The 20,105-nt window shown below is 44.5% G+C and overlaps 1 protein-coding gene across 1 annotated transcript; it reads left to right on the forward strand.

The window, feature by feature from the left end:
- The first annotated feature begins 1,526 nt into the window (after positions 1-1,526).
- Positions 1,527-16,257, forward strand: LOC102455373 (gasdermin-A). The gene is made up of 11 exons (XM_014570637.4): positions 1,527-1,647; positions 8,268-8,508; positions 8,740-8,929; positions 10,237-10,402; positions 10,512-10,605; positions 10,839-10,880; positions 11,305-11,334; positions 12,148-12,293; positions 12,794-12,944; positions 13,586-13,659; positions 15,584-16,257. The coding sequence occupies exons 1-11, from the start codon at positions 1,558-1,560 to the stop codon at positions 15,809-15,811; spliced, it is 1,452 nt and encodes a 483-aa protein (XP_014426123.3). The 5' UTR covers positions 1,527-1,557; the 3' UTR covers positions 15,812-16,257.
- Positions 16,258-20,105: the final 3,848 nt, after the last annotated feature.

The raw sequence follows: 20,105 nt of genomic DNA on the forward strand, positions 1-20,105 counted from the left end.
ATTTAAAGAGTGACGCGTAATTGTGTGTCAGAGAGCTGCTGCCTTGTGTGCAGGGGTAGCGTCTGTTAAAATGTCATTCAGAAGTGGTGGGGGGGACCAGCCCCCTTCACTAGACACTTGTAAGTGATCTGGGAGACACAGCAATGAAACGCTAGTCCAAAAATTACAGAAGAAGCCACACTCTTGATTTCCCAAAACTTTGCATGGAAACCACTTTTGCAAACCAGGGAGCGGTGTGAAATGGGTCACACATGGCAGCTCTGAATCAGAAGACCAATGAGGGGCCATTCTTAGCATGGAGAGTTGGAGAAAATAGGGAAGACTCCAAAGAAAGCTTCGAGGGGGATTATTAAAAAAAAAAAAAAAAAACTGGGGAGAAGAGGGACTTGAGAGAGTCTTGAATTTTTTAATATGCCTGCAGCCAGGATGATGGTGATCCCAGAGTGAAATTCAACCCTTGTGCAAAGTGCCTAAATGAGCTAGATGCTTGGCTCCCCTTGGCTTTCAATGGGATTTAGGTCCCTAACTCACTTAGGCCTTAATGAAAATCTTCCCCCATGCCTTGAGAGCTGGCGCTGTGCTTAGCAGTCAGGGTGAATTCCAACACTGCCGCTGCTTTGCATTGTAGTTTTGTCTGCTGAAGCAAAAATGGGAACAAAATCTGTAACGATAAACCAGTTCGTAGACATTGGCCTGGCTTAAGTCATTTATGTCATCTGCTGACCTGGCACCATACTGCCCTTTGACATGATCCAGCTGACTGGGACATTCTTCTCTCCCCTGCCCTGAGACCTAAGGTGGTTTAGTCAATGAGGGTTTATTTAACACCACAGCAGCTGCAGTGTATAAATAATTTAAATATTAAAAGAACGGTACTGGTCCTCAAAGAGGGGGCAATAGCTGGGTCGCTGTTGGTGGTAGCACAACCAAAATCTCATCATGCATATTGTGATTTTCTTTTTTTAAACAGTGAGAGACAATGCTTTGATTTCCCATCGTGCATACAATAGGTACCTATTTTTAAGTGTGCGTGCGCATAATTCACACTTTGGGTCAATTTCAGTGAGCAAAATCAGTTCTGTATAGAACGTTCTTGCATTGTACATAGAATTTTAGTTGTGTTTTTTTCCAATTCCCTCTTGGTGGGGGGGGGGAGGGAAATAATGCAAAAAAGTTTCATCTAGAGGAACTTTCTAAGACAAAGTGTGAATATTATTTTTATTACTCCTTTGTACAGTATTCTAAGAGAAACTAATAAAGGTCAGTATTCATGTAACAACCTGTCTGGGCTCTTTACATTTCCTGGGTATGTGAAGCAATTCTATTTTGGTCACGCACTGCCAAGAGTGGAGAAAAAAACAGAGTAAATGGCAAATGAGTATCATATAGCAAACCCATGCTGGGAGCTTAATTGGCTTTTCCTATACTGTAGCACATAAAGGCATAACAAGATCCAAGAGCCAGAGGGTGACGTAAGCAAACTGCACATTGGAAACATGATGCATATTTTTAACTGTGAGGATTATCTGTCCTTGGAACAGATCCACAAGGGATCAGATGGATTCTCCAGCACTTGAAGTTTTCCTGTGGAGAGTGGTTGTCTTTAAAAGATACGTCCTTGTTCAATCACAACTTGTTGGCCTGGAGGTAAGAATCTCTTGTCTGTGTTACTCAGGTGGTCAGATTAGATCAGTGTTTCTTAAACTTTAAGACCGAGGAACACCAAACAATTTTTTTTCTTTTTTGGAGGAACACCAAGGATTTTTTTGGGGGGGGGGGGGGGAGGAAAAAGTTGCCTGCCCCTTTAAGGGTGGCCATTTTGAATTCTGTTCTCCATGGCACACCAGTGTGCTGCAGAACACAGTTTAAGAAACACTGGATTAGATTGTCCAAATGGGCTGAGAGAGCCGGCATCCCAGGCCCACCTATGGGGGGGGAAAACGTGTAAAGTCCTGGTAGGGAAAATCTTCAGTTTGTAAATTTGTGGCTGGTTTTGTTTCCAGTGGATTCAGCCTGGGAAGATGCTTAGACACTCGGCTCAATTCCCTGCCAAGAAAAGCATCCCAGCCCTCAATAAAGCTAGACTCCTCCCTCTGTGTCGTCGTCTCCTAGATGCAAACTGGGCTGGCCAGGGAGCTGCCCGTGCTGATGCGCTTCTGCAGCCAGTAGGGCAGGGTGGGGCCAGTCTATTTTGTTTTTGGTTACCCTGGGCTGGGGCAGGGAATCCCAGAGTGAGGCTGTGGATGTTAGTGGGAGGGAGGGACAGGGTTCCAGGGTGCAGGAACAGATGTGAGCGGTGGGGATGGGCGTCCCAGCACACGGCCGTGGAGGTGTCAGGGTGAAGACTCTTGTTTTAGGTCATTTGTAGGATCCTAGTCTGTCAGTGTCTCTCTGGCTACGTCTACACTGGCATGATTTTGCGCAAGAACTCCTTTGCGGAAGAGTTCTTGTGCAAAAACTCTTCCAGAAGAGAGCGTCTACACTGGAACGTGCCTTTGTGCAAGAGCATCCATGCCAGTGTAGATGCTCTCTTGCGCAAGAAATTCATGTTGCCTGTCTACACTGGCCTCTTGCGCAAGGACAGTTGCACAAAAGGCCTTATTCCTGAGCAGGAGTGTCAGAGTTCTTGCGCAAGAAGCCTTGATTTCATACATTAGAACGTCAGTGTTCTTGCGCAAGAACTCGCAGCCAGTGTAGACAGGCAGCAAGTTTTGGCACAAAAGGGCCCCTTTTGCACAAGATTGCGCCAATGTAGACACAGCCAAAGTGTCCAATCAACTTGCATGTCCTGTGTTGTCAACCGGAAACATTTGAAACTCATGAATCACGCTCCCATACCCAACCCCAAAAAGAGTGCAGTTTCTTGAAATCTCAGATAAAAAAACGCCGGAGGGCAGCTTCTTATTGGGCCTCTGGTGTTTGAGGTCTTTGGCTGAATTCAGGGCTTGTTTACTAGCTTTTCTCCACAAACCATTAGACCAGCTGGGATGCTCTTCTAATACTCTGCCCCAACAAACAAGCATAACCTGCCAAGAGTTGATAGTGATGCATCAGGCTGTTGTGGAAGATAACGAGCCTTCACTCTGCGTTGTGTTTAAGTAACAAAGTTGCCAGAGGCAGTTTATTTGAGCAATTTTGCAAGGGAAGACAGCATAAGCGGATCTTCAAATACAAAACAATTAAAAACCAATATATACACCTTTCTGTTACATATAACATTAAACAGTTACTTCCCTGACTACTCAGTTTCCATTGGACACTGTCTTCTCACAAGGTCAGCATTCCACTCTTATCTTGGAGAGTGAGGCAGAGAGGCGAACACAGTGTCTCTTCTAGCTCTCGCGTTAGCAGGAATCAGAGTGAACCAGACTCTTGCTCTGCTACTGACAAACCCTGAAATGGCCACCCAAATCCCCTCTCCCTTAGTCCTGCTTCCACACAGTGAAGTTCCCAGGCCTGGCTTAATTCCAATAGCAGGGCTGGGGCTCTCCAGAAAAATTAAAAAGCCCCAAGGATCAGGAGGCTTCTGATCAACTCAGGAGTGTTGGCATCGGTGTTGGGAGGCAGCCCAGCTTCCCTGGGGATTAATCAGCCCCTAGCTCAGGCCTCCATGCACAGCTGACGGACTGGGCAGGGCCGGTTAATCACCTGTGAAGCTGGGTGGCAGTGCTGCTTAGGGGGGAACGCTGGCATCACTGAGATCTAGTCAGTGTCACAAAATGAGTTAACAGTTTCACAGCTTCCGCCTACGGATGGCTCTGCACACACCTGTCCCCGGGCTCCCGGTGGGTTTTAAATCACCTCGCAGTGGCAGGCAGGGCCAGGGATGTAGGAGGGGCTGAGACACACATGGGGGGGGGGGGGGAATGCATGGAGACCCTCTGCCAGAGGAGCCCACTAGCTTGCTAGGAGGATTTGAGGACTGGCTCTGGCCCTAATGTGAATTGAGTTTGAGACCCCTCGTCTAGAACAAGCGAAACTGAAAGGCACAAAACCCAAGAAGTTGGTTCTGGTAAACTGTCAATATAGCGGCTTTGTGATAGAGGATGGAAAAGGTGCAGTGGGGGAGGTTGTTAGCAGGGGATTCAAGATGCAAAGTTCTATTCAGAATATGACCTTCACCACCACTTGGGGGTAAGTTGGGGGTGTTCGTTTTTTTATCCACTTAGCCCTGGTCTACACTAGAATTTTATTTCAAAATTACCCCCCCCCCCCGATCAGATTTATAAGTGGAGCATCCATACTCCCGTGCCCGTTATTTCGAAATAACGGGCGGTGGAATTTGAAATCCGTACTCCTCCTTTTCATCAGGAGTAATGCTACTTCCGAAAGAGTTATTTTGAAATAATGGTAGTGTGGATGCTCCAGTGCCGCTATTTTGAAATAATTACTCCCCAGTGCTTCCTGGGGCTCTAACTCCAAAGTAGCGCGTTCACATTTGGAATCTGCCTCCGATTAATTTTGAGGCTTTCTCGTGGAGTGGTCACGCTAGTTCAAATTTGTTAAATTGGGAGTTAAGTCAGATTTAGTACTTTTGAAATACTTTCCTAGAATAGCCATGGCCTTAAAGAGCCCGAGTCTGCAGAGCGGATGAGTTGGTCTGTCTGGGATCTTATATGATGCCCTCCAAAAGAATAAAGCGTCCATGCAATTTTGTATATGCGACTGATGAGGTTTAAAACATGCGATCCACAACTCCACTTCCTCACGTTTGCCTCTCCCACGGGGCTCGATACCAAGCAGGCTGCCGAGGCCTGTAGTTGGCACCCTAAAAGTGGCATTGTGGAATGCTGGAGGAGGCACAGGACAAGCAGTGCCAAGCAGGAGTTGACTGCACGTACGGAAAGTTTAACAAAATAGAGAGATGGAAAACAAACAGGTTAACGAGAACCAGCTATTTAGAGGCAAAACTGAAAGCAAAACACACTCTTTGGAAGCCTGGTTGGCCTGGCAAGCATTTCCTGCAACGTCAGAGGGAATACAGAGGCATCTGGGTGTTTTTATGACATCGACCGCTGGAAAATTAAACTAGAAGAGGCCATGCCGAGAAGAGGCACAGCGGAGCAGAGGACTTACAAACAGCTTTGCCAAATTTGTTCCTAAGACGAGACATTATTTAAGGACAAGACACACGGTGTTGCTGGAGGAGCAAATTTTTCAGGAAGAGGGGCAGGGATACAGGCTGCCTGTTAAGTTACTTTTGAGACCCTCCTTTCTTGCAGCCTTCAGAGAGTGGGGTAAGTGTTTAATCAAGTTTCTGTAATAATAATGCAGGATAAGGCAGAGGACTATTTCTTTTCCCAAGGGAACCCAAAAAAACAAAAAATACACTTCCCTTCCTCCTCCCCCTCCCTATTTCCTGTTATGGTTTCTAATCAGTGCCGTTCTGCTTCTAAACAAATCCCGGCTACTGGAGAGTTTGATTTTAAAAAGAACAGCCACTTCTGAGCTACGAGTAAGGCAAGTTATGTAAAATACTTGAAGAAAACTGATTTCCCCCGCAGGAAGAGTGGAGTATTAACCCGAAGTGAGGAACTTCTCCATGGGGGAATACTACTAACCGTGGAAGGAAAACTGGGCACAGAGAAAAAGCATGTAACTTTCTTCTGTCTGGGCAAAGTTTAGTTTTATCAGTCATTATCCTATTGCTTTCTTTTGTGGCACCAGGAGTTGCCACAAAACATTCAGAGAAGATCAAAGTACAGAGGAAAGTGGGGACAGAAGAGATGAGACAGACAGGAAAAGGGATATTGTCTGACGGGGTATGTAATCGAGAGGTCCCTTTGGGGTTGTCCCTGGTGTGCTGATCATGCCACAAACACCTGCCTGCCTTGGGGCTCCTCACCACCCTTCCCTTAGGAGAGAGCTTGACAACCAACTGTAATTTCTTAGTAGCGGACCTTCAGTCTCAGATACGTGCACACAGAACCTCCTGCTTTTTAGGACACAGGGATAAGATCATAGTCTTAAAAAAGGTAATTTTATTAACAAAACAAAGACGACATACTTGGTAAAGCATGTTTGCTTGATTGCTGTGTGTTACAGACTAACAAGAAAAAAAATTAAAGCGCAGAGAATTGCTTCCTTTGAATTCAATTCAGTTACAAGAGTACAGGGGTGTTTTTTTTAGCAAAAAGGAGTTTAACCAAACTAAAAAACAAAGAAAATAACCCGATTACATCTTAAGTATAAACATTCCTTTGTTTCACTTACATTTTCTGTTGTTCCAAAGTTTACGTTTCTTGTCTCAGACATGGGTATTTCTAGGAAATCCAGGCCTTATTCTTGCTTAGTCCATTTCTCTGCCAGTTCCTGTTCTGACTCACACACAGGAAATGGAAAACAGGCAAAATCTTGTTTCATTTAAAACTTTTCCTATTGGCTCTCCTGGCTCCCTGCCAACACTTCCTGGATACCCATTGTTCTGGTTTTAACCCTTTAGTTAATGAATGCTGGGATGTCTAGAAAAGGGTAGTATCCCTCTCCTTCACATAAACAAAAGTGTTTTTATTAAGTATAAAAAGTAGGATTCAAGTGATTGCAAGTAAAAACAGTAAGTTACTAAATTAAAATGACCAAAAAAGGGTTAGCTAGTTCTAACCCACTAAGAAACTTGTTACATGCACATTCTTACCCTAAACAACTGTTCTGATCATAGGTAAAAAGCTTCAAGACATAATTGATCTTAACTCTGGCCTGGGTCTACAGCCGTGCTGGGTAACCTGTGGACCTAGGGCAGCAAGCGGCCTATTGGTGTTCTATGTGCAACCCATGAGACATTTTGTTTACTGTTGCCCGTGAGAATAGTTGTTAGATTCCACTGGTTTTGGTCCACGTTGGTTTCTTCCTACTGGTATTACCAAAGTCACAAGCGCATAAAGCCGGACCACATGAAGTGAGACGCAGGCTGATTGCACACAACATTGGCTGAGAGAGCAGTGTGCTCCCGCCGCATCCAATCAAAGCAGACAGAGGTGGTGAGGGGTAGAAGAGGGGGTGTTTCAACACAGTAGCACCGCGTGGAGCCTGGGACCAGATACCGGGCTCCATGCGGCGCTGCCACTTTGAAATGCCACATGTAGCCTGGGGCCAAAATTCAAAAAATCAAGCAAACTCACTCACACCAAAAGCTAGTACTCTCACCTGGTAACCTGTTCAGTGGCGGGATCTCTTGCTCTCCCTCTTAAACTCTTCTGTCCGCTTCGCTGCCCTGGTCGCTCTGCTTCTGGCTTTTAAAGCCTGCTTGCCTACGTCAGACCTACCCGCTCGTTAGTCACACAGGGGAAGGCTGATCAAAGGCAATCAATGGAACAAAGGATCAAACACTGCCAGATACTCAGTCCCAACTGCCACAGGCACTGAAACTGAAATCACCTGAAATCAGAATCAAAATTCAAAAATCAAGCAAACCCACACATACCACAAGCTAGTACTCTCACCTGGTAACCTGTTCAGTGGCAGGATCTCTTGCTCTCCCTCTTAAACTTCCCTGTCTGCAGCCCCCTGTCCACTTTGCTCCCCTGATACTTACCGCCCACTCTATTAACCTCATTTAGCACAGACACTCTAATTGACAATATATTTTTCCTTCTCTTTCCCTCCCCATCCCCTCTCTTTCGCTATTTATTTGTATCCTGGACCCCTTACTCCATTCATCTGAAGAAGTGAGTTGTGCCCATGAAAGCTCACAATACCATCTACATTTTTGGTTAGTCTCTACGGTGCCGCAGGACTATTCTCTGTTTTTTAAGTTTTTGCATAAAAGTGAATTATTTGTTATTGCCCTCCTTAGCTCATAAGCTCTTTGCAGCAAGAAACTTCGGCTTCCAGACAATAGGAGTTGAGAGATTTTGCTGGGAGGAGAGGGGAGGGCACTGTGAGCAGAGAGCCACAGGGAGCAGCCAACCACTTAAAGCAGCGTGGGGCTGCTCTGTGCCTGAAGGTCCCAGAGGTCGTAGCTTGACTGCCCCTGATGTAGACACTATGTTACTGACATCAACTCTTACTGGTTTCCAGGAGCCATCACACAATGCTCCACCCTGCCAATAGTCTGCACAAGCGCCCCTATTGAGGACATACGCTGCTGACACAAGAACCCCAGCATTCACTCACTGCTGTGGCTGTATGCCAGTGTAGGCATGGTCAATGTAATTTTGTAATGTAGAGGTGGCCTTGGGTGATTTTCTTTTTAAGAGCTCTGAGCAGGTAAAACTGCTGTGTGCTTCACTTGTCTTTGCCTCCGAAGGTAAAAGTACATTTTGCTTCAGCTCAAGGTCCATCAGGCTGCAGCCAGGATGTTCTACAAGGTAACCAAACAGCTGGTAAAGCAGCTGGTTCCAGATGGAGATCTGCTCCCGGTTTGCAATCTTATTGATCAAGATCACTTCCGACCCCTATGCCTAGTTCGAAGGAAACCAAAAAAGGCATTCTGCAGGACTCTCCACTACGCCAAAACAGGATTTAGGCTCTGGGACATTCTGGTACCTGGAGAGGACAGCACACATCTAGGTAATGCCGGGCTTTAATTATCTTCCCACGTTATCTGCCAGTCCAGTGTGGCAACACTCCTGGAGCATCCTGGTCTTGAGAGACTGATGCCTTCCAGTGACTGGCTAGGGAATTAGGCTGCTTGTGTCTGAATGCTGTCAGGTCACATCTTTCCTATGTGCACAATAGCTATGGGCAATAATTACATATCAGCGGTACAAAGCAAACATGTTAACTCCCCTCCTCCCACAGATGTTCAGGATTCAGGCCCAATCACTGTTGTGGACTGTGTGGACGGTACATTAAAGGGCAGTGTTAAGGTGCCTGTTGACTTTGGGAGAATGGAAGCGATGGGAGCGGCCAGCACCTATCAAGTGAAGTCCATCAAGATGAAAAAAGTTCATGTCAGCCCAGCAAACCTTGAGTTACTAAAGAAAGAAAGGTAAGGCTGGCAGAAATGGCGGGAGGGAGAACTGCTTTCACTTGTGCAGAAGACAGACTGTATCTGTGACACAGCCGCACCTCTCACCAGGACTGTGAAGAGAGACAGGGTGGTGAATCTTAGGCCTAGATATGGCCCCCAAGACCCAGGGCACCCCCCCCCCAGCATTGGGGAGCCCACGCTGGTGCTCCAGCCCTCCTGCCACCCAACAGTGGGGCTGTAGCACACAATATCTACTAGCCTGGGCCCCCCGAGGCTCTGATGTGCAAGGGGAATGTGGAGAGTGTCTTTTTCCTTCTCAGTCAGGGGCAGGGCCGCATTATGACTTTTGTGGGCCCCTCCCACCATAATAATATAAATATGAAAAATTATTTTTGATAAACTTTAAATACTTCAATTTTTTTTCTGTTTTAGGCAAAATTTAACAGATTTTCGTGGGCACTAAAAGTTTCATTTTTTTCTGATGTGAGAAAAAAATTAAAACATTTCTCTTTGATCCTAAAAGTTTCATTTTTTTCTTCTGATTTTAAAAGAAATTTAAACATTTTTGTGGGCCCCTAAAACTGTCGTGGGCCATAGGCACTGTGTCTAATTGATGTCGGCCCTGGTCAAGGGGTTCTGTTTTGGGGTATTTTATTTTATTTTGTTTCTCACTTGTGCACAGCCCATGACTCATTTTTCTGTGATTGGCAGCCCCTGACCCCAAAAAGGTTCCTCAGCCTTGCACTGCACCCATACCCCCTCCCCAAGCCAGGAAAAAATTCCCAAGATTGCTGGCTTCCTGTTTCCCACTGCTCTCGCCACACACTCTGCCCCAAAGCAGAGACAGAGCCAGCCTCCCTGTCTCCCCACTAGCCCTTCCAGGTGGGAGTAGAGCTCAGAAATCCTGACACCCCCCCACACACACACACACACACTGTGTCCAGACAACCCCTCTACCCACCCAGAGTTAGTCTCAAATCCAGGCGCTTTGATCTTCAGACCTCAGTGAGGGCTTGTTGGGGTTTGTTGGTTGGTTGGTTCTCATTTGCGTGCAACCCCCAACTAATTTTTCTGTAGGTCAGCAGCCCCCACCCAAAAAAGGTTCCCCACCCATGGAATAGAGGCTTCCAAGGCTCTGTGCAACTCAGGCATTCTGCTTAGATCAGGGGAATTCCCTGATGGATCAATAAGCCGGCTTTCCTCTTGCTTTCTTCCCCCTGAGTGGCAAATCCAAGAATAAGAGAAGCCAGTGTCAAGACCGTATTCTATCCTACAGGGAAAAAAAGTGATGCAGGCTCCTCTCTCTTTTTTTTTTTTTTTTTAAGGAAAATCAACATGGACTCTTCCTTCATTAAACAGCTAAGGGAGAGCAGAGAGAACTTGTACGTGATCTACGAGGCTGTACAGGCTTTAGAGGAGACCACATTTTTCAAGTCCAATACCATGGAAGGCAGCATTCTGAATGAGATCTATGTCCATTTTTCATTAAAGGTTTGATTTAGATCTAGATTCCGGAAATGGGGAGGAGAGGAAGGACAGTCCCCTCCTTTTAGCAATCGCTGTGCTGAGAGACCTTGCTAACTCCTCTTTCATGAACCAGGGCACTAGAGACAGCAAGAGAGCCATAATTATCCCTAAGGACTGTGTCCTGGCCTACAGAATCATGCCGCTTATTATTGCAGATGAATCATGGGGTAAGCATCACCCAGAAAACTTCAGCTCATCCATTATGGGGGAAAGTGCAATACACCAGCAATGAACTTTCCAAAATGGAGCTTGCACATTCCAGATGTTTGGAAGTGGGGTAGTGATATTTTCAGGCTTAACTATTTCTGGTGAACATGGGGGGGGGGGGAAAGACATCCTGAAGCATCAAATAACTCTTCAAAGGTTATAAATGGTCATTTCCCTTTTTGTTTCTTTCCAGACCTGTCCTATCATCCAGGTGGTAAAACATTTGTTGCAGACGGTAAACAGAATATTTACTCTCTTCATTTGTGTTCTCTCACTAAAGTGGGATTTTTAAAATAATTTGAGATAAAACAGTGCGACTTTATGTATGGATACTCCTGTCAATTCATTCCTGGCTTAGAGCCATTTACCTTGCACCAATATGTCCACAGGGATAAACTACATTGATACGGCCCATTTTAAACCACTGCAGGGCTATGCACCCGTTTAATCTATTTTTAAACTTTTTAAAAGTTTAGTTAGTTCAATGACCACTTAAATTTAGTAACAAGAATAATGGCTTTCCTCAAACCCTTTATTCTGACAGAGTCCTTTTTATGGAGTAAAGAGGCATACATGTTAGTGGGGACAACAATTCATAATTATGAGGGCTCAGTTTTTATGTATTACTTTTTCTTCACCTCTCTTCTTTTGCATTTCAGGTGCAACAGAGGAATATGATTATTCCTATGGTAGGCAGCTCTTCATAACATCTTCATCTAACATCAGGATTCAATGTAGACAAACCGTTTCAGGGTGTTCTGATCTTATTGCTCAGGGAATTTATGTAGACAGAAATAGGTTTCCCAGCCTTTTCGAACTGCAGAGTATGTCATAACAAAGAAACCCTTGTTATCTCTCATACATAAATCTCATATGCAGGATTTGAAATTTCACCAAATGCCGCAGCATGAAAATCAAAATTGACACACAGTTTTTCATGTAAGCCAATGACAATCTGTTGACTTTCATGATATTCAAATATTTCTCACTTACCAGAAAGCAGTGTCAGAATATCTGCAAACAAAGATTTTATATGATTACGTAACTATTTCATCATTTACTGGACTCGTATGTGTAAAGTGGTATAAACCTGACAAACATCATACAAAATTCCTCAACAAAGTAATAGTTTATGCTGCTGTGCATTTCATATCAACTATCCTTAAACTATGACTCGGAAATATTTTAGCAGACTAATTTTTTTTTTTTAAATGAAGGAATTAAAATGAAATTACTTGTATTCTATTCTGGGTTCTGTTATTAATTTATAATGTGACTTTGGACAAGTTATTTCTGTCGCATGGAAAAATACTTAAGAAAATGTGTCAAGATCCTTGGATAGGAGGCAGTAACTGAGAACAAAGTATTACTAATTACCTGAGATACGAGTCTCTGAATATTCACAAAAGCCTTTCCAAATCTAAATGTTGAGTCCTACATGACCCTTTTGAACAAAGACAGCTAAGGATTCCTGCATTCTGACTCTCCACTGGTGTTTTCAGATGGAGGAATAGATGACCTGAAGACAGAAGTTGAAAATAAATGTGCAGAGCTCTCGCAGTTGTCCACAGATCTGCGTGCCAAATTCTTAAAATCAATCATAGCTGTGATAATAGATAGCGACCTCTTGCAAGAACTCAAATTCAAGGTAAAGCACCTATTTTCCGTCATTATGGTTTAGAAATGCACACTCCCATCCTTCTTGGTGTGCTTTCTACCCTGTGACCATCTCTCAGTCCAGCACCTTCTGACCTGGCCCCCTTCACCATAAAATGTGATAAACTAAGTGCACCAGCCCTGCCTTGGCTCTGGAAAGAAAATGAACAGAATGACTCAGTAGGTCTCTTCCATGAAATTTCTGTAAGTATCATTTTTCAAAAGAGCACAAAAATTCCCACAGGGCCAATGAACCATTTCTTCTAGTATCCTGTATCTTACAGCAGCAAAAGTGAATATTCAATCCCCCTAATCCCGATTTGTGCTATATTAGATAGCAGAGGTTAGGAAAAAATATGGTCCCCAACATCCCATTCCTCCCTGCATAATCAGATGCATATTTCAGTACCTCACATGGCCACGCTGAACAAGTTTCTCTCAGTGGCCTGTAATCCTCAGCCCTGAAGCTTTTTTTCCCCCCTTAACCCTCAGCTAGAAGAGGCTTTTGAAGATGCTGACAAATGTGAGCTGAAGAGTGACAATCCAGACTTGGAAGATTTGCTAAACAACTTACAGGATTCTGCAGGAAGCATAAACCTTTTCCTTGTTGATCCAGTTCTCTACACTCTTCACGCACTTGAAGGTAAGACTATGTGAAATGCATCTACCTGCGAAGAACAGAATGAATGATGAACATGACCTCACATGGTTCAGACATTCCTTGGATACTTGGGCCTGCTTTTGGCAGCTGTTGCCAGCTAAAACAGTGTACCATTTGCATCCTGGTATAGCATCCTAGCAGAATCATCTTAAGGCACCTCTTTGGAAATACTGTATTGGGGACCCCAGAATATAGCACACCCAGGACCCGAAACCTCAGCAAGAACCTGAGCAAGGGTAGTTAAGTAACAGGAGTGGGGGAATCAGAAATCGTGGGTTCTTTTCAGTTTTGCCACAGCTTGTTCTGTGACTTTGGAAAAGCCACTTCCTCCCTTGTCCATGCCTCAGTTGGCACATCTGTGTAATGGAAATAAAAAGATTTCAACCACTCACCCCCTAACAAGATAGTAAAACTTAATTTAGTCAATTTATTAAAGTGCTTTACGATCATCCAAAGGGAGTGCAGATACCTAAGGGTTATGCTCTAACCCAGTGGTTCCCAAACTTTTTGGCATCACGCCCCCCTTTTGATTTTTGAGAACCCCTCATGCTCTAACCTCTGCGTTTGCCATGGACCTCCCAGAAAGAAACTTCTTTCTTACAAAATTTCTTCTTCTTTTTCAGAGTTAACTGAGGATCAGTTACTGCGGCTGGCACAGTCTGTGGAGAAGAAGATTGTACCCAAACAGCTTGAGCTGGTGAGAGAGAATGCCAGTGAAATATGGCACCACATGTCTCTCACTGAAGTTTTCCCTTTTGTGGTTTTAAATCAAAGCTATGATTAGATCTGGGCACAAAAAGCAACATCACAGCTTGAGATGATGCAAGGAGGAAGGCTTATTACAGGTTTCAAATGAAGCTGGGATCATAACTACCCATTTCCAGAGAGAGCCATCAAAACACTGCAGCCCAAATTTTCTGCCACTGAGGGCCACATGGCATCTACCCAGGAAGCAATGGATGGACCTCCCTTGCAGATACAAATGTGACTGGTTTGGTCTCTGGAACCTCCTTGGGACTGTCACTTAATGTACAGATTTATCAGAGCGCCCACCCTCCTGAGCACCCCTCGGCTCTGTCCTGCTGAGCTAGGCCTTTTGGCCCCCTCCTGCACTAGCACAGAAATGGGGTCACAGCCCTATGCAGTGTAATGCAGACACTGAGATCAGCTCAGCTCTGGGAAGGCTCAGCTAAAGGGATTTGCCTCAGCACCCAAATGCACAGCCTCCATGGGACCTGAACCCCAGATAATTCCATCTTACTCTGTTAAAGTCTTATACAGCACAAACGCATATTGTTCGCCTTCTTTCTCGGACTAAAGAGCAATATGCAGATGCTGGTCCACCCCAGGCAACAATTATTTACCCTGGGTTTACTAATAAACAAAAGTGATTTTATTCAGTATAAAAGATAGGATTTAAGGGGTTGTAAGAGAGCAGGCAGAACAAAGTAGCTTATTAAACAAAATAAAACAACACACAAGCTAAGCCTAATGCATTAAAGAGACTCATTACACAGAATATCTCACCCTCCAAGTTGTTTTAATAAGTTTATTTCGCAGCCTGGTAAACCTTCCAACCTGGGTCCAATCTTTCCCCCAGTTCAGTCTTAGATGTTTCTAGCAGTCATCTTGGGTGGGGTAGCCAGGGAGAACTGACAACCTAGATTATCTCACTCCTCACCCTTAAACAGGATCTGCATAAGGTGGAAATCCATTGTTTTAGTCTGACCTCCCTCCCAGTTACTCATGGAAAAATACAGGGTTTAACATGGATTCCAGTATCAGGTGACATGGTCACATGTGCTAGACCCCTGTCTCCAGACTTCATGGGCTGACCCACATGGTCTGCAGAAAAGCCAGGCATGTCTCTTTGCTAATGGGCAATTATAACCCTGAAGTACCATTAATGGCCCTCACTTAGCATGACTATATTAATAACAGGTTTATACTCCATATTCCTAACTTAATCGACAAAGATGTCACATTCATACAAATGAGAAAGTCATATTCAGTAGATTATACCTTTTCCAATGATACCTTACCCTGAGGTATTTTGTATAAAGCGTATTCCAGTTATGTCATATTTACATTTATAAGCATATTTTTCATAAAGTATATGGAAAACCTCATTACAACAGGATGTCTAAAAATTGAACAGAAGCAACTCTACCATTTGCTGGAATTTTTATTCTCCTTGAGAGAGAAATAGAATTTACTTTGTAATTTGAACTCAGCATTTCCTCAACGTGCTGTTGCCCAGTTTTACCTTCACCCAACAGTTACTGGGACAATGTAGCTGTGGGTTGCATTTATCTGTGATGCTCCTACTTTAAAAGCAAAATACCCACTTTTAGGGAACAACTAATCCACTAAAATTTGGAAATCACTAAGTGTTTATCATGATTTTAGCACAAAATAACCTTAATGAGTTTGAATAGTAATGCACATTTACACACAGTACCTTTCATCCTGAACAATCTCAGAGCACTGTACAAACTGGAAAACAGAAATAGTTTATTCATCCACTACAATCACTCTGGTTGAATTTCACGGGTGATATTTGGCAGACACTTATTACTGTCACAACCTGATTTTAATTTTGCTTCTTTGTTGTTGCACAGGTCAAGAGCATCTTGAAGCAAGAAGCTTCCAGTTTGGATGCCAACATAATCTCCTCCCTGCAAGAGGAGGAACTGAACATAACCAAGGCAATGATAGAGATGGATGGAGTGAAGCTGCAGAGAAATGGACTTTATCCCATTAAGACTGGGGACATGGCTGCTTTTGCAGCCTTCAGTGCATTGTATGTAGCCTTGTATGCTTTACATCTTCTGTCTAGGTCAGAGTAGACATACCGCCTTTCCTCACATTAGAAGGGAAGTCAAGAAACACAATCAACCTCAGAAAATGTTTTTAAGTGAGATTTTCCTCTACAAAAAGAATCTCAATTTTTATACACACCCATCTACTGTAGCAAGCTTATTTTGATTTAGATTAGACTCTCTTCGTATGTCCTCAATGCTGCTTCTTGATCAGAGAAAGGGATCGTTACAAGTTGCCTGGCAGCCAAAGAAAGTGAGAAACCAGAACCAAGAATTAAAACACTGGATGCCATGAACTTGTCTGCAGTATTTTGTATGAGCCAAATTTTGCCCTAGAATATAAAGCTTAGCTTGCGTGTTTTGTTTTGTAACCTACATTGTTCTTTCTGCTACCTCTCATGACCACTTAAACCCCTTCCTTTTATACTCAATAAAATCACTTTTATCAATAAACTCAGTGTAAATAACTGTTACCTTGAGGTAAGCAATTGTGCATCTCTCTTTTTACCCTGAGAAAGAGGGTGAACAATATGAGCTTGCTCTGTATAAGCCTTTATACAGAGCTCAGGAGATGAGAGACAACTTTTCAAGCTACACAGAACTCTTCTCCTTCTCCTGAAGGAGAGCTCTGTGTAGCTTGAAAGCTTGTCTACTTCACCCACAGAAGTTGGTCCAATAAAAGATATTACCTGACCCACCTTGTGTCTCTGATATCTTGGGACCAACACAGCTTACAACCCTACAATTTTCTAGTTCTGTGACTGATTATGGTATTAATAAAACTCAATGTCTAACCAATTATCTTCACACTCTTTAAGTAGCTGCAAAAGAACAAACCTGTTATTAGTAACCAGTACATTTTGCATCCCAAATTCATCATAAGGCAATAAACAAAACAAACTGACCTTTTAAACAACGCACAACAAATATAAGCTGTGCTTTTGTTTCTACTACTATTTGAAAACCTTTGAATTACTTTTACATTACAGAACTGGAAGGAACCTTGAGAGGTCAACTCTGGTGCCCTGCACTCATGGCAAGACCAAGCACAATCTAAACCAGGGCTACTCAACTTTGGAAGCCCTGGGGGCCACAGTGACACAGCACATACCAAGGGCTGCAACTTAAGCGTGGTTGCATATATATGCAAATATATACAAATATCTTTTTACACTGACAGGCATGAATACAAAGATTAAGGCAAGACTACAAAACACGCAGGCCCCATTTACATCCGTTCTGCTGATATTAATAAAATGCAATATTTACTCAATTTCCACTCATATGACAGCACTTTTAATGAGCAATGACAGTCCAGGAAATTTAACTACTAAAACACTATATCTATACTATACTATATCAAAAGAAGACCATTATAAGAAGACTCGACGTTGTGGAACGTGTTCCCAGTGGAGGCCATGTTCAAAGGATCCCATCCATGGGCCACATGTTAAGCCCCGCATAAACCCATCTCCAATGATGGGGATTCCACAACTTCCCTAAGCAATTTATTCCAGTCTTTAACCATCCTGACTGTTAGGAAGTTTTTCTTGATGTCTTACCTAAATCTCCCTTGCAATTTATGCCCATTGCTTCTTGTCCTATTATCAGAGATTAAGGAGAATATTTTTTCTCCTTCCTCCCTGTAACAACCTTTTAGGTTCTTGAAAGCTGTAATCATGTGTCTTCTCAGTCTTCTCTTTTCCAGACTAAACAACTCCTCCTAGCTTGGTATCATCCACAAACTATGCCATTATCTAAATAATTGATGAACATGTTGAACAGAATCAGTCCCAAAACAGATTCCTGCAGAACCCCACATTATGCCTTTCCAGCACGACTGTGGACCATTGATATCTACTCTCTGGGAAAGGCTATCTAGCCAATTATGCATCCACCTTATAGCAGTTCCAGCTAGGTTGTATTTTCCTACTTTAATGAGGTCATGCAAAACTGTATCAAATGCCTTACTAAAGTCTAGATATACCACAACTACTGCTCCCCCCCTATTCCCCGGACCTATTATCCAGTCAAAAAAAGCTATCAGCTTGGTTTGACGTGATTCTTTTTACAAATCCATGCTGTTACTTATCACCTTATTATTTTCTAGATGTTTGAAAATGGATTTCTTAATTATTTGCTCCATTATCTTTCCTGGTACAAAAGTTAAGACGTCTGGTCTGTAATTCCTTGTGTTGTCCTTATTTCCCTTTTATAAATGGGCACTATATTTGCCTTTTTCCTGTCTTTTGATATCTCTCCTGTAGTCCATGACTTTTCAAAGATAATAACTAATGGCTCAGATCTCTTCTATCGGCTCCTTGAGCAGTTTATGATTAATTTCATCAGGCCATGGTGACTTGAAGACATCTAACTTGTCTAAGTAATTTCTAACTTGTTCTTTTCCTATTTTAGCTTCCGAATCTACCCCATTTTCACAATCATTCACTATGTTAGATGTCCAACCTTCCTGGTGAAACCCCCAAAAAGGTCATTAAGAATCACTGCCGTTTCCATATTTTCTGTAATTGTTTTCCTTCATAATTTAGTAATGGCCCTACCCTGTATATATCCTCCTCCTCCATGTACTACACTTGCAGTGGTTAACTATCTTACACAACACTTACACTGGTACACTAATATTAGTTACAAAAAGTCACACTTCTAACCAACAGTGTTACACTGGCATAACTTTTCTAAAATAGACTGGACCATATTTAAAGAATTCTCTCAAATCATGACACATGGGCAGAAGCTGTGAGCAAAACTCCACAAGACTATAAGGAGCATTTAACATTCTGATATTGATGCTTTTGACATGCGGGTGATTTCTACCCTGCATTCCCTCACTCCAGCACCCCTGTAGGCCAGGACAAATGGAGACTCTTGTGCAATGGGGATGCATGCCAATCTCTCTCCAGATGAGAAAAAGTATCCCAGCAATGGTCCCTGCAGAATCACCCACAAGTGCTTACTGTTTGGTACCCATGCTGCCTTAGGTGGAGGTAGTAGTAAGAATGACACTAGAGCAGGTGCTGCATCTTCAGAGGATGTGGTGAACGCTAGGACTTTAACCGGGTTAAAAAAAAAAGAGCTAGATTGATTCATGGACGTTAATTCCATCAATGGTTATTAGCCAGCATGGGTGTGAATGGTGTCCCTAGCCTCTGTTTGTCTGGAAATGGGAGACAGGGGAGGGATCACAATTACCACCTGTTGTGTTCCCTCCCTCTGGGGCATCTGGCATTGGCCACTTTTAGCAGAAAGGATACCAGCTGGACGGACTGTTGGTCTGACCCAGTATGGCCATTCCTATGTTATATTCCTGGGTCTTTATACAGTGCTCAGCACAACAGAGCTGTGGTCAGGCTTGGGCTCAATCTCCATAACAAACAGATGGTGAAAAGGGAGGGCCGCTGGTCCTCAAGAGCAGAGGAGCAGCAGTGGGGCTTAAGGCATTTTCCCTGAGGAAAGAGGAACCCTGGAGGGGAATCTCTCCAGGTGAAGTGGTCTACCCAGGGAATAGGGGGCTTTGCGGGGAAGGGAGTCTCTGAGGAAGCTTTGGGAGGAACAGGGGGCTCTGAGAGGAAGAGAGGCGTCTCTGAAGGGAAGGGGCCTGAGGGGGAAGAGGTTATTGGGCAGGGGGCTGAGGAAGGGGGTCACCGGGACAAGGGGGTCAATGGAGGAAAGGGGGTCTTTCTAGGGGAAAGGGAAAGAGGGCTGGGGGGGTTCCCCAGGTGAAGAGGATCTCTGAGGAGAGGCAGTCACTAGGGGGAGGGGGACTTGGAAAGGGGGGGTCGCTGGAGGGGGTGTCAGAGCGGGAACCCTGGTGGAAGAGGTCAGCAAGGGGAGGAGGGATCTGAGGGGTCTCTGAAGGGGGGGCACCCTGGGCCTCTGAGGGGAGGGGGCTTACTAGGGGAGGAGGGGCTCTGAGGGGGGTTGCTGGGAAGAGGTCTCGGGGGGGGCTGGGGGAGGGGCTCTGGGGGGGGCGGGGGGGTTCGGGGGGGCTGGGCTACGGGGGGAGGGGGAGGGGCTGAGGGGGGTTGCTGGGAAGAGGTCTCGGGGGGCGGGGTTTTCTAGGGGGGAGGGGCTGTGAGGGGGTGTCTGGGCCGGGGGAAGGGGGCTCTCTGAGGGGAGGGGCTCATTAGCCGGGGGGAGGAGATGTCTCTGAGGGGTCCCGGGGGGCGGGGCTAAGCTCTCAAGGAGCGGGCCCCAAGCCCGTGAACCCCGCCTCGAGCGAGCCCACACGAGGCCGCGCATGCGCCCCAGCTCTTCCCAGGGACACCCGAGCGGAGCCGGAAGTACCCGAGCGATGACGGAA

This window comes from Pelodiscus sinensis, chromosome 29, assembly GCF_052426305.1.
Source record: "Pelodiscus sinensis isolate ZL-2025 chromosome 29, ASM5242630v1, whole genome shotgun sequence".
Taxonomy (NCBI): domain Eukaryota; kingdom Metazoa; phylum Chordata; order Testudines; family Trionychidae; genus Pelodiscus; species Pelodiscus sinensis.